Source organism: Myxine glutinosa, chromosome 12 (assembly GCF_964187855.1).
Source record: "Myxine glutinosa chromosome 12, kmMyxGlut1.1, whole genome shotgun sequence".
Classification (NCBI taxonomy): domain Eukaryota; kingdom Metazoa; phylum Chordata; class Myxini; order Myxiniformes; family Myxinidae; genus Myxine; species Myxine glutinosa.
The window spans coordinates 78,769,044-78,782,351 of NC_136272.1; the positions used below are offsets into that span (position 1 = coordinate 78,769,044).

General features: G+C 45.9%; 1 protein-coding gene across 3 annotated transcripts in view; it reads left to right on the forward strand.

The window, feature by feature from the left end:
- LOC137418823 (zinc finger E-box-binding homeobox 1) overlaps window positions 1-13,308 on the forward strand; it is a 139,153-nt gene that overhangs the window by 40,721 nt on the left and 85,124 nt on the right. For 2 of the 3 annotated variants that reach the window (XR_013620948.1, XM_068104958.2), the window contains exon 4: window positions 6,895-7,095. Coding sequence is in view for 2 of the 3 variants with exons in the window: in XM_068104958.2 (XP_067961059.1) it covers window positions 6,895-7,095 (201 nt within the window). In the remaining variant the exon portion in view is untranslated. The remainder of the gene's footprint in view (window positions 1-6,894; window positions 7,096-13,308) is intronic. The other variant, XM_068104959.2, reaches the window with a different exon arrangement.

Consider the following 13,308-nt stretch of genomic DNA (forward strand, 5'->3'; position numbering starts at 1 on the left):
CTGTTTTCCCAGTCTTTTCACCCCATAGCCTACTTCCTTATGTAAATCTCAACTCAAAAAGAAAAAGAAAAAAAAAGACTACCTTCTCTGTGCTCATTCGTTTATTCATTTATATTCATTCGTTCGTTCTTCGACCACGTGTTTCTCCCCCATTTCCCCAGATAGATTGTCAAATTTCAACTCGTTATTTTATCGTCCATGCGTTATTGTTTGATTATAGTTAGTTTTGGTTTGAATTTCCTGTAACTCGTAATTAATTAATCGTGTTCTGCTCCTCGTGTGTGGCCTTGTAGTTGTACCCCCGTCGGTGTTTTGTTAACTTAAGCGTGTTTTGCTTGGCTCTTAGTTTTTCCCTTCTACCCCGAACATAATACTCTGTCTAACGTTCTAAATCCCCACCCCACCCCCCCCCCCAAAAAAAAACAACCAAAAAAAAAACCAAAAACATTTATTTTCCTTTCTCCACGTGTACTGTTGTCTCATCCTGTATTTTCTGTCCAGGTGTGCTGTTCGCCCCACCCCCATTATCTCCTTGCCATCCACCGTTTGCCCTGTTCACGTGACTCGTGGTGGTCCCTCTCGGCTCTCCCCCCGTTGGTATTTTGTGCATATAAGATTGTTCACAGTTCTGTTTAAATATTATTTAAATATGTTTAACCTTTCCCCTTCTGTGTTTTATTCAGTGGTATATTACAACACGCTGTTTTTCTTCCTATTTAAAAGGCTTTTCTCAATTTCCTCTCCAACTCATTCCACTTCAAAAAAAAGAAATTCAATATCTTATACGTCTCCCTCACTACATGGTCTAAACTCACATTCATTCCATCCCTCCTCCATCGTTCTGAATCGGATTGCTAACTTGAAAATCACAACAAACCCAATTTGTTATCAATGTTCGTCTTTCATTAATGATCCACTTTCTAAACTCCCCTCTTGCCCCTCCCATCCAAATCCCCCCCTTGCACCTACACTCCTAAACTCCCCCCTTGCCCCTCCACTCTTAAACTCCCCCCTTGCCCCTCCACTCCTGAACTCCCCCCTTGCCCTTCCCCTCCTAAACTCCCCCCTTGCCCCTCCCCTCCAAATCCCCCCCCTTGCCCCTCCACTCCTGAACTCCCCCCTTGCCCTTCCCCTCCTAAACTCCCCCCTTGCCCCTCTCCTCCAAATCCCCCCCCTTGCCCCTACACTCCTAAACTCCCCCCTTGCCCCTCCACTTCTAAACTTCCCCCTTGCCCCTTCCCTCCAAAACTCCCCCCTTGCCCCTCCCCTCCGAAACTCCCCCCTCACTCCTCCCCTTCAAAACTCCCCCTCAACCCCTCCCATTCAATTCTCCCCCCATACCATTCCTCTCCAATTCTCCCTCCTCCCCCCTCCTCCTCCAAGCTGCCTCCTCCCCACTTCATCTCCCTTCTATCTCCACCCCCCCAAACCTTCTACTTTCCTCTGCCCCCCCTCAAACAACCCCTCACTGTGCCTCATCCCTTCACCATCAAACCTTTCATCCTCCTCATCCTTCCCTTTCTTGGAACTCTTCTGCAATATCTGACACACTATCAACTGCTCTCCCTACCTCCCCCTCTCATCCTTCATCTTACCCTACTCCTCCCCTTCCCTGTCCTGTACCCGATGCTCCCCCTCTCTCTTCATTAACGGTATGGACCTCAAACATCCGGGGCCTTCGCTCAAACCTGACTGATCTCTCCATACAGGTTGCTTCTGACAATCCAGACTTGATCTGCTTAACAGAGACTTTCCTCCTTCAAGATGTCTCTGATTCCTTAATATCTCTTCCTGGTTACTCCCTCCTCCGGTATGATAGACCTGAGCCTCGGCCTGGTGGTGGGGTGGCTATCTTTATCAAAAACTCTCTTCCACACTCTCCTTGCACTGCCCTCTTTCCTCCTCACCCCCAGGAGTACCTCTGGCTACGGCTTCCTCTCCGCTCCCACCTTTTGTTCATATGTGTTCTGTACCGTCCCCCAAACAGTGATGACTCCATCTGCATTTCACTGTCTGACAACATGGACCAACTTCTATCCACTCATCCCAACTCTCTCTTCCTCATATGTGGTGACTTCAACTGTCATCATGCCACCTGGTTGGGTGTGGGTTCCTCTCTCACCAGTCATGGCACCTCAGCAAAGGACTTCTGTGACTCACTGGGATTGACACAAGCTGTCAATTTCCCGACCCGGATCTCAGCCAATGGAGTATCTTCTCTTCTAGACTTGGTTATGACAAACTTCCCTGCTAATGTCTGCTGCTCTTCTTCTGCTCCAATCGGTTCTTCTGATCATGTGCTTGTCAAAGTGGACATCTCTCTGGCCATTCTCAGAGAGCCTCCTCAGCGTCGACGAGTCTGGCATTTCACTCAGGCCAACTGGGACGGTCTTCAAGCAGCCATCAATCGTCTGGATTGGTCTCCCATCTCCACTGCCTCTGACATCAATTTTTCCTGGGAATTCTTCCAAAGCAAACTGATCTCTCTCATGCACAGATTTATCCCATCTCGCCTTCAGTTGTCTTACCCTTCCTCCCGTCCATGGTACACTGAATCTTGTGGTGAGGCAGTTGCCCTGAAACAACTTGCCTTTGCCTCTTGGAAGGCTAATCCAACTGAAGGCAATCTCAGTTCCTTCCACCAAGCTCGGAACAAGTGTGTGTCTACCCTCAGGAGTGCCAGGAAGCACTATCTCTCCTCACTCAAGAATGAACTCTCAAACCTGTCTCCTTCCTCCAAATCCTGGTGGCGTCTGGTCAAATCCGTTTCTGGTGTTTGTTCCCCCTCCATCCCCTCCCTTACCTCAAATGGCCACACAGTTGACATCGCACGTGACAAAGCCGAATGCCTCAACTCTGTGTTTGCCTCAAAATCCTTAGTCCCAAACCCATCTCTCTCTGTTCCCACCTTTCCCAGTCGAACCCAACTGCTCCTGGAATCTGTGTCCTTCTCTCCTGACAAGGTGGAGGAGTTTTTGTCAAACCTCGACTCTGATTCTGCAACTGGACCAGACGGCATCAGCCCACGGGTCCTAAAATCTTGCTCTGCCACTCTGTCTCACCCTCTCTCTGTTCTTTTCACCCTATCTTTTGTTCAAGGTCATCTGCCAGCATCCTGGAAATCAGCTAACATTACCGCTTTACACAAAAAAGGTGCAAAAACAGATCCTTGCAACTACAGACCAATCAGCCTGCTCCCAATTATCAGCAAAGTCATGGAATCCATCATTGCTTCGGATATGAAATCTTTCCTCTTCTCCAATGGCTTGATCTCTGATCATCAATTTGGTTTCAGACCAGGTCACTCTACTCTGGACATGCTGCTTCTGCTGTCTCAACAATGGATGGAGGTCCTCAATGCCAAACAGGAAATCAGAGCTGTCTCCCTTGACATATCACGTGCCTTCGATACGGTCTGGCACCCAGCTCTGCTCACCAAACTCTCCTCCTATGGTATCCATGGAAATCTCCATGCATGGCTTGCGGACTTCCTCTCTGGTCGTAGTCAACGTGTGGCCCTGAATGGATTTCTCTCATCTCCCCTTCCTGTTCAGGCTGGAGTTCCCCAAGGCAGTGTGCTGGGCCCTGTGCTTTTTCTGGTCTTTATCAATGATCTCTCCCTGGTGTTGGGCTAGCGGCTAGGGTGCCGGCTTAGGATCCTGGCTTAGGATCCTAGGATCCTGGGTTCGAATCCCGGTCGATCGCTGAATTAACGCCAGGGGGGTTGACTCAGCCTGTCATCCTTCCGAGGTCGGCTAATTGAGGACCAGTTCACTGGTAATTCCCTGTTTGTCGTTAAAGGCGGCAAAAAGGGTTGGCGTCAGGAAGGGCATCCGGCCGTAAAACATTGCTTCAAAAAGGGGACCGAAAAACAACAACAACCACGGTTCCCGAAAAAGGCCAACCCCTGCTTGCGGGGAAAAATGGCCTCTAAAGGTGGTTTTTTTTTTGGTTTTTTTTATCAATGATCTCTCCAACTCTCTGGAAAATCCTCTCTATCTCTTTGCTGATGACTCCACTCTCTGCCGCTGCGTTCCTCTTCCCTCAGATCGGCAGTCTGCAGCCTCCTCTCTCTCTGAAGACCTGGACAAAATCACAGACTGGTCAAACAAGTGGAACATGTCTTTCAATCCTGACAAATCTCACTCTCTTACTATGTCTCTCCGAAAAGATCGACTGGACAACCCTCCCATCTACTTTCTCAACAATCCTCTCCAAGAAGTTCTGTCGCTCAAGCTTTTGGGTCTCACTATCTGCCATGATCTTTCTTGGGAAAACCACATTTCCAAGCTGGCCTCCAAAGCCAGTCGCCGACTGGGCATCCTCCGTCATGCGAAGTCCTTCCTCGGCACACCTGAGCTCCTCACCACATACAAGGCTTTCATCCGCAGCTCAATGGAATACTGTTCTCCCCTATGGGCTGGTGCTCCTGCCTCACACCTGGCTCGGCTTCACGCTGTTGAATCCAAAGCTTTCAAAATCATTGGAATCTCCCGCGATGAAGCTATCTCTGAGGGCCTTTCACTCACTCACCGCAGGCAGGTAGGTGGTCTTTCTGTCTTCTACCGACTCCTCTCCGGCCTTGCTCCCCCAGCTCTCTCTGTGCTCTGTCCCCCAAATATTCCTACAGGTCGCACAAGATCTGCCAGCAACCCTCTGATGGTTAAACTGCCGAAATCTCGGCTCTCTGCTCACCTTCACTCTTTCATTCCTCTCCCACACTCTTTCATTCCTCTGGAACAAACTCCCACACTCCCTTCAATCCCACTCCTCCCTCCAGGTCTTTAAAACAGCTGTTCACCACCATCTCTTATCTTCCCCCATCCAAAACCTTGATCTTTTCTACCCCCACTAATTCACCCCAGATCCACCTTGTTTGAAATTCCAACTTCCTTCCTGGAAGTCCTGGCAGTGTACATATGTTTATACCTCTCCCACCCCCTCCCCCCCCCCCCCCCCTTCACATGCCTCCCCCCCAAAGCCCTCTCCCTCCCACAGATCTCTCGATGTCTCCATGTCTCTCGGTCCCTGCTCTCAAATGTTTTGTTTGTGTCCTTCCCCCTCTCTCCCCATCTTGTCTACTGCTCCCGATGTTATTTGTTGTATGTGTCTGTTTGTCTTTCTGTGTGATTAATGTTCGCTCTTTTACGAGCCTCGATCTTGTATGCAAAAAAAAAAAAAAAAAAAAAAAAAAGACTCTAGCTCAGTGGGCTGTCACCGCGTAAGTGATGAGGTTCCTGGGTTCCAGTCCCGGGTTGAGTCTGAATTTTTTCACACGAGCCCCACACAGGAATTTACTTCCTGTTTCTTGTACAGCTTGACGTCCTTCCTATGGACAGTGAACATGTTGATGTATCACCCCGCATGCAAAACACGAGGTTGACAGTTTATAGTTGGGTTGATATTCAAACCTTGCCTCGACATAACTCAAAAGGCGAGCACGATTCCTCCAGCTAGCTTGCCAACCATACTTACTGTCATTGCTGCACAATGATATTGCTCATTTATCTTTTTATATTTTATGTATCCTTTTTATCTTTTATTGATATGAATGAATGATCAATAAACAAATAATAAAACAATTGCACAGCTTTTTACTTTCAGTAATTCTCTTCTGCTTCTTTCCTCAATCATTATTGGAACGTCTGTTTTTAGTGGCTGTTACATTTGTCTCTGGAAGTGTTAGATTGATTTTCAACTTGTTGGGTCTTTACAACAATCCACTGGCTTTACCTAGCAGATCGAGTTATACTCTGCAGAGCCAAGTTCAAATTTTCATTAGTATTGTTGTACCATTACGTTTACTCTTAAAAACCTCCATTATATAGACTAGCAACCGTACCCGCCCTATGGGTGGGGCTTCAATTGGGAAGCCCAAATGAAAAGGCAAAATATCAGAAGGCTTTTTTTATTTTAAACGATTCATATAAACATCCGTTGAATCATATCACATGCAAATCATCAAAATCTAAACAGTACATGGCGCCCATTTTGAAAAAAGATTGAATTCTGCAAAATGGAAGCGGCCGCTACACGTCTTTCTCAGTCGCACGTTTATGTGTGAAGAGTGCGCGCCGAATCTGTAACACGGAAGCGGTCGCTACACCTGTTTCTCAGTCGCTTTGCACACGCTGCCGTGTTACTTCGGAGCCGCACGTTTATATAGGAAGAGTTCGTCAGGAGTCGATCTACTCTCTCCTGGTACGTAGAATTTCAACAAAAGCCACATCACTGTTCATATCGGTAAATATTATTCCATCGTGTTTGGAAAAACTGGAAAATTGCAAAACTTGGAAAAATTGGAAAAACAATATCGCCTATTTTACTCCCAGGGGTCCCAGGAAGACCCACCCAAAATATCGTTGCGATCGGTTGAGCTGTTTTTGCGGGACCTTCGAACGGACGGACGGACATTTGGTGAATTATAGTAAGATTTTGGATACAAGATTGGGAGGCAGCAGGAGGGGGGGGGGAGGATGGAGAGTTTCAAAGGAAGAGAAATGCAAGAGGCTGTTGGAGGAAAGGAGGGAGAGGAGAGAAGAGGAAGGGAGTGGAGGAAAAGGAGGTGGGGATGATAATTACCATATTATTGCAACTGCATTTTCCCTTGGAAAATACAGTCAAAGTATTTTTCTGTGGGAGACGTGTACATCCCTCCTCGACATGTGATAGTATTTTACCTTTTGTCATGTAATAATAGTTGGAAACATCATTTAGCACCGAGTGTGAAATTAGAGTGGTTGTTGTCGTTGAGTGACGAGTCGTAATACATATCGCAGTTACACGTGTTTTAATGCCAATGGCACTCGATGTATTGAACTTGTTGTCAGAGCAACAAAGTGGTTGGTTTACTTTATAGTTCTGTGATTCATTCACTATCTCCATTGTGTGCAGAAGATGGGGAGAAGTGGCAAAAATGTCCACAGGGGTCTGATGAGGTTGAGCTGGCTAAAAGCCCCGTCAAGGGTGAGGGTGGTAGCACGATGCTCCCTGGGTTCTCCGAATTCCTTCAGCGCAGCGACACAGCCGTCGTCTATCCAGAAGATCCAGAAGAAAACCCTAAACCGTCAATCACAGACCGACAAAAAGAGAATGGTAAGTATAGTTCAAACATTCCATTTTTCCTTTTTGATCTGAATCTTCTTTAATCTTTCCTAAAAAATCCCACCTGTTAACCTTCTATTATTATATGTCTTCATTCCCACCTACAAACATCTTTTTACCTGCACATGTAACTCCCACATACTTGGCCGGGGCTTGCATTCCTGTCTTTTGGTTCTACATCCCAAGCTTTAAATTTCCATATCACACACCTTCCTATCTTTCATTCTCACCACCTTGTATCCGTACTCATCTTCCCGACTTTGCTTCTCAATCTGACCATATAATTTGTAATTTTTAAAAATCATGATCATATCTGCATCTTTCGCCACAATCTCTTTTTTACATATTTGGGCTCATTCTTGTGTCAGCGACAAGCAAGATTGATTGCTTATTTGTATGATAGTACAAGGTTATGGTTTGTTTCCTGTTCGAATAGCTTCCTTATTGATTAGCACGGCCCATTTCCCTTCAATTGCCCACTCGCGCTAAACAGCTAAATAGACAACAAATCGATGGTCTGGATTTAACATCAATGCTTTTAACTCTTTGTTTCGTTCATCTCTTCTACATTGATGAAAATTATGATATTGAAGGTCTGTTTTGTCAAATATGTTTTCAAGCAGGTAGGAGCACCAACAGGTGTTGTGCTGTAGGCACAGGTTTCTTCAACTTTTTTTCCCAACATACATTGCATTTATTGAATCACATTCGATGGCAGAGCATTCCTTTAAGTAGACATTGTCAGTGTTATTAAATACGTGACAGTTTGTCCACACATTTTGTTTGCATAACTTTATGTTTGCCTGTTTGGCTTTCCAATCTGAGCACTTAACTCATGTGGGGACTCAGGCTCAAATTCTATATGTCCACATTGATTTGTCAATTATCTACCCATATCTTTGTCTAACATGTAATATATCTACATGCACCTCCATGAGGCTTAGGGCTGGCCGGATAGCTTATATGTACAGTCACGTGAAAAAGTAAGTACACCCCATGTAAAGTTCTGACTTTTTCAACATATTTCAATATACAGCTATTTGATCTTCATTTCAACAATATTGATAGATAAAGGTGATATAATATAACAAATATCATGAAACATTTACATTTTGTAGTCCATTGTATAATTTAAATAAACATCAATGCAAATTTCACATGTGGAAAAAGTGAGTACACCCTTGGCTCTAATAGGTGGTATTGCCCCCTTTGGCAGAAACAACCTCAAGTAGGCATTTCTTATAACTGTCTACTAGTCTCTGACATCGACTGGGAGAAATTTTTGCCCACTCCTCCATGCAGAATTCTTTCAGCTGTGCGATGTTTGAGGGGTTTCTTGCATTCACAGCTCGTTTCAAATCCACCCACAACATCTCGATGGGATTTAGATCCAGGCTTTGACTTGGCCATTCCAGAACCCTCCATTTCTTTCTTTTCAGCCATTCCTTGGTGGATTTACTGGTATGTTTAGGGTGATTGTCATGTTGCAAGGTCCACCTTCGGTTGAGCTTCAACTTTCCGACAGATGGCCTCACATTATCCTCAAGCACCCTCTGGTACAATGAAGAATTCATAGTGGATTCTATGATGGTGAGCTGCCCAGGCCCTGATGCAGCAAAGCTGCCCCAAACCATAATATTTCCACCACCATGCTTTACAGTTGGTATCAGGTTCTTCTGGTCAAATGCTGTCTTTGGTTTTCGCCAAACATGTCTTCTGGTACTGTGGCCAAATAGCTCTACCGTTGACTCATCTGTCCAGAGCACATTGTTCCAGAAGTGCTGGTCTTTGCCTAGGTGTTCATTGGCAAACTTTAGTCTTGCCCTGATGTTCTTTCTGGACAGCAAAGATTTCTTCCTGGCACACCTCCCATGTAGATCAAATTTGTGCAGCCTCTTTCTAATGGTAGACTCGTGCACTTTGACATCAACAGTGCAAGAGCTACCTGTAGGTCCCGTGATGACATTCTGGGGTTCTTAGAGACTTCTTTCAGCATCTTGCGGTCTGCTCTCGGGCTGAACTTGCTGGGGCGGCTTGGCCTGAACAAGTTCGCAGTTGTTTGGAATCTTCTCCACTTGTAGATGATCTTCCGGACAGTCGAAGGATTGATTTAAAATTGTTTGGAGATCTTCCTAAATCCCTTCCCAGACTCGTAGGCATCTATAACCTTCTTTCTGAAGGCCTCAGAGAGCTCTTTTGATCTAGGCATGGTGACGCCGCACACTTCAACAACAAAGACCAAACCAAACGAAATGTCTGAGGTTTAAATAAGACAGGTTCCTCCAAGATCCTCTCTAACGATGTTCTAATCATTTGCACCTGAGCTGCTGCACCTGATTCTAATTTTAGGTATTTAAAGTAGTGATAAATGTAGGGGTGTACTTACTTTTTCCACATGCGAAATTTGCATTTATGTTTATTGAAATTATACATTGGACCTCAAAATGTAAATGTTTCATGATATTTGTTATATTATATCACCTTTATCTGTCAATATTGTTGAAATGAAGATCAAATAGCTGTATGTTGAAATATGTTGAAAAAGTCAAAACTTTACATGGGGTGTACTTACTTTTTCACGTGACTGTATGTGCACCCATCTTTGAGCCGTCTAGCCTGGGTTCGAATATCAACCCAGCTGTAAAACAACTGTCATCCTGGTGTTTTGTATGCATGGAAATGCATTCATGTGTGTACTGTCTGGTGGACCTGTCTGCCAGCACAGGTTGTTGACGGATGTTCAAGATCCCACGAGGTCTTTCACAAAGTGTCGACGAGCTATTTGCCAGCATTCTCAGCAAATTTTAAAATTCCCAAAGTTATCCCTGGCTATATCTTATCTACTCTGAACAAAGTGACTATATTGCTGATGCAGTGCCTCTTGAAGGTTAATGCAGGAATAATGTAACCACCTTTTCATCAAATTAGGTGAGGAGAGTTAATACAAAGTGAAGTAATTTAATTGTCCTCATTTGTTTGTATACAGTATATGCCTGCATGTTTTGCAGATAAATACAGAAGGGTTCTAACTAGCCTTCCTTAAATACAGAATACAGCTATGGTATTTTAAGCTAATGCCAGTGTAATAGAAAAGTTAGCACGTTATTTGTACCCAATTCATTTTTCACTTGGCAAATGCCATTTTTGTTGTCAACTAATGATTACAAGTTGAGAATCACATGTAAGGTCAATAATACGTGTTATTTGTAATCAATCTATGTACATATTGTTGTGGTTTTTAGAACACTCCACTTTGTAAATATTTGTAATATTCCCTTATAAATAATCCCCTTTAAATATTCCCATTTTTGGTGTAAAGGTCAAAGGTCGCACCCTAGTTAGGCCACGAGCAACACGTAGCACACCATAGGCTTCTTCTTTAGTTATTTCATTAGTATGTGTTTCAGGTAAGGATTTGTTCCCAATAGTTGAATCTGCGTTGTATTAATTAAATAAGAGTAGGCCCCCTTGTCAATTCATATTGTGGCGTAGCCTTCCTCCAAATTGTGTTCCTTGGCTTGCCAGTAGCGTTCGCTGCCTGGCTCAAGCCGCCATTACGCACGCGGTCAAGCTGGAGAGGAAGGGCGGAGCGCCAAGAACGAAGGCGTGGCCCCTCAACACCCCATCAAGGGGCGGACCGGTGAGCGCTCGCGACCACTCAGAGCCGAGGCCAGCTCACCGGTAGGCGGATCCAACAGGTAAGCGGCTTGATACACTAGTGGGCGATATAAGCGGCTGCGTGGGACTACTTCAGTGATGAGCCAGAGATGCGGGGGATGAGCCAGATGACTGAGAGAAGAGAGGTGCCCGGGAGAACGATTTGAAAGGAGTCCTGGCTTGCCGTTTATGAACTATTGGAGGCGCACAACTGGCAAAAGGCGTAAGGGACAATTTATTACGGACGCCGTATCCCAGTCTTCCCCCCCGCGATATAATTCATTGTCCGCTCATGTTAAACGCCACGCGAAGCTGCCGGCCGCTCGTGCCGTGGTACGAGTGAACACCTGGAGCGTGGACCGGAGAGTGAACTTAGAGCGGGACCTCGACGCCTGTGCCATCTGCCGGACCTCGACACCTACCACCTGCCCGGACCCTTCCCTCCCGTCTCACCAAGAACTAATTTGGGTGGGCATGGCCCGCGAATGCCCCCCCCCCCCCCACATGACGCTGACCCTGCTTACGGCGTCGCAACGAGGCACAGCCCTCTGTCTTTGACGAGCCCTCTGACGTTGAGCGCTTCTCTGGTGCTACAGCTGACGCAATCCTGGACGAGTTAGAGGCAAGTAGCGATGGTCAATAAGACTCCACCCAATAAGACTCCACCCTTTTCGTGTAAGTGTGTTTGTACTGTCCTGGGCGTGTGATAAAATAAGTGTTTAAGGATTGCCCTGTGTATCTGCTTCTTCCTCTTTTCGTGTAAGTGTGTTTGTACTGTCCTGGGCGTGTGATAAAATAAGTGTTTAAGGATTGCCCTGTGTATCTGCTTCTTCCTCTTCCTGTACAGTCTTACCTTTCGTTTCTTCCTTGTGTTACGGATTCCGGATTTGTGTGAATTACTATTCAGGTCATTGCTTATTAATGTTTATTCTATTAAAGGTTGTTGTGGTTAAATGGTTAGAGGCGCTTCTGATAACAGGAGACCGGAAACGGGATGGTGAACCAGAAGAAAAAAAGAGACAAGGTCGAGAGAGAAGCGGCCATCTTGATCCTCGCCCAGCTCCGACACGAGCGGCGTCGATATTGATCAGCGTTGGGAACGCTGAGTTTGAAAAGCCCGTCTGGCGAGAGGAGTTACCTGCGCGGGGTAATTACCGGTTACGTGTCAAGTTGCTGGGGGTTCCTGCACAGAACCAAGCGTCCGGCACTGTTCACCTAATCGTCTACAAGGACGCGTACGGCAGGCACCTGGGGCCTCGCGCGCTTTGCGAGCCCCGGAGCCGCGATCACGAGCACCGACCTCGGTGGGCTGCCGAGGAGGTGTCCCCCAGCAGCAGCCGTTCCCGGTACGGGACGTGCACGGTTGAAGCACGTCAGGAAGGGTCCGTTCAACCGCCCGCGTGCGGAGATCGAACTACAGGGGCCCCGAGACATTGTGAGAGACATTGACCATGGAGGGAGCCGTGAGTGGGGCTCAAGGGAGGAATATATAAGATGGCCATCTTAGAGCTATTGTTGATGAGTCTACATCTTAGTAATATTGTTGATTGAGGGTTGATTGTTGTTGATTGATTGGGGAATATATTATCCATTAATCCGGATCCTTGGTGTGGGGGTTTCTTATTGACTTGAATTGTTGTGTCTTTCATATTGATTGCGTTACGAAAGCGTATAAATCATATATCTTTCTGGCGGGGTTCCTCCCACGGTCCGGGGGTTACCAAGACCAGGTAGTTACCGGGAGGACCACGTAACACTTGGTTTTGGTTTTGTACATAATTAATAAACCTGTGTTCTCCCTTCTTATTCTTTGGGTTTCCTCTCATCCGGTCGCTTTAGTGATTTCTCCATTGATATACGTGGCACGATTTGGCCAACGCTCAGGATCGGGTTAGTTTTATTGCTAACGGCTCGAGCTTCGGATTGCTAAACCGCTCGGCAATCTTCCATCTTGTCCGTTGCTCGAGTAGAAGTATCGCCCTGGGGGGGCAAAGGGGGCAAAGGTATCTGGGAACCCGTTGACCAGTCACCCTGGTCAACCTCAACCCCGCAAAGCAGCGCGATATCTTCTAGGACTCGGGTGGCCAGCTTAATAGACGAGGGGATTAAACCCCCCTCGGTAAGGGGAGTGCTGTAATCCGAGATCCGCAACAATATATGTATATATATATGTGTGTATATATATATATATATATATATATATATATATATATACACACAGACTTGGCATTTAATATGGAATATTATTTTTTTCTTGACTTGGGTTTACTTTCTGAACTCCGTATATCAATCTGGTGAGTTTCTTTTACCCTTCGGTGATGTCTTTGTTGAAAGAACCATGTCACTGATTGTCTTTCGCAGCAAGAAGTCAATAACAGGATTATATCACAGGTGGCGTGACAAAATGTAAGGACAGGTACATTTGACGATTGGCTTCACAATCGGGTATATAAGGGTTGTTGCGTTCTGTATTAGTGGAAAACAACTGCTGCACGTCTACAAAAGTTATTGCCGCTTCCTCTGGAGATGGTCCGTCAACTTGACAAT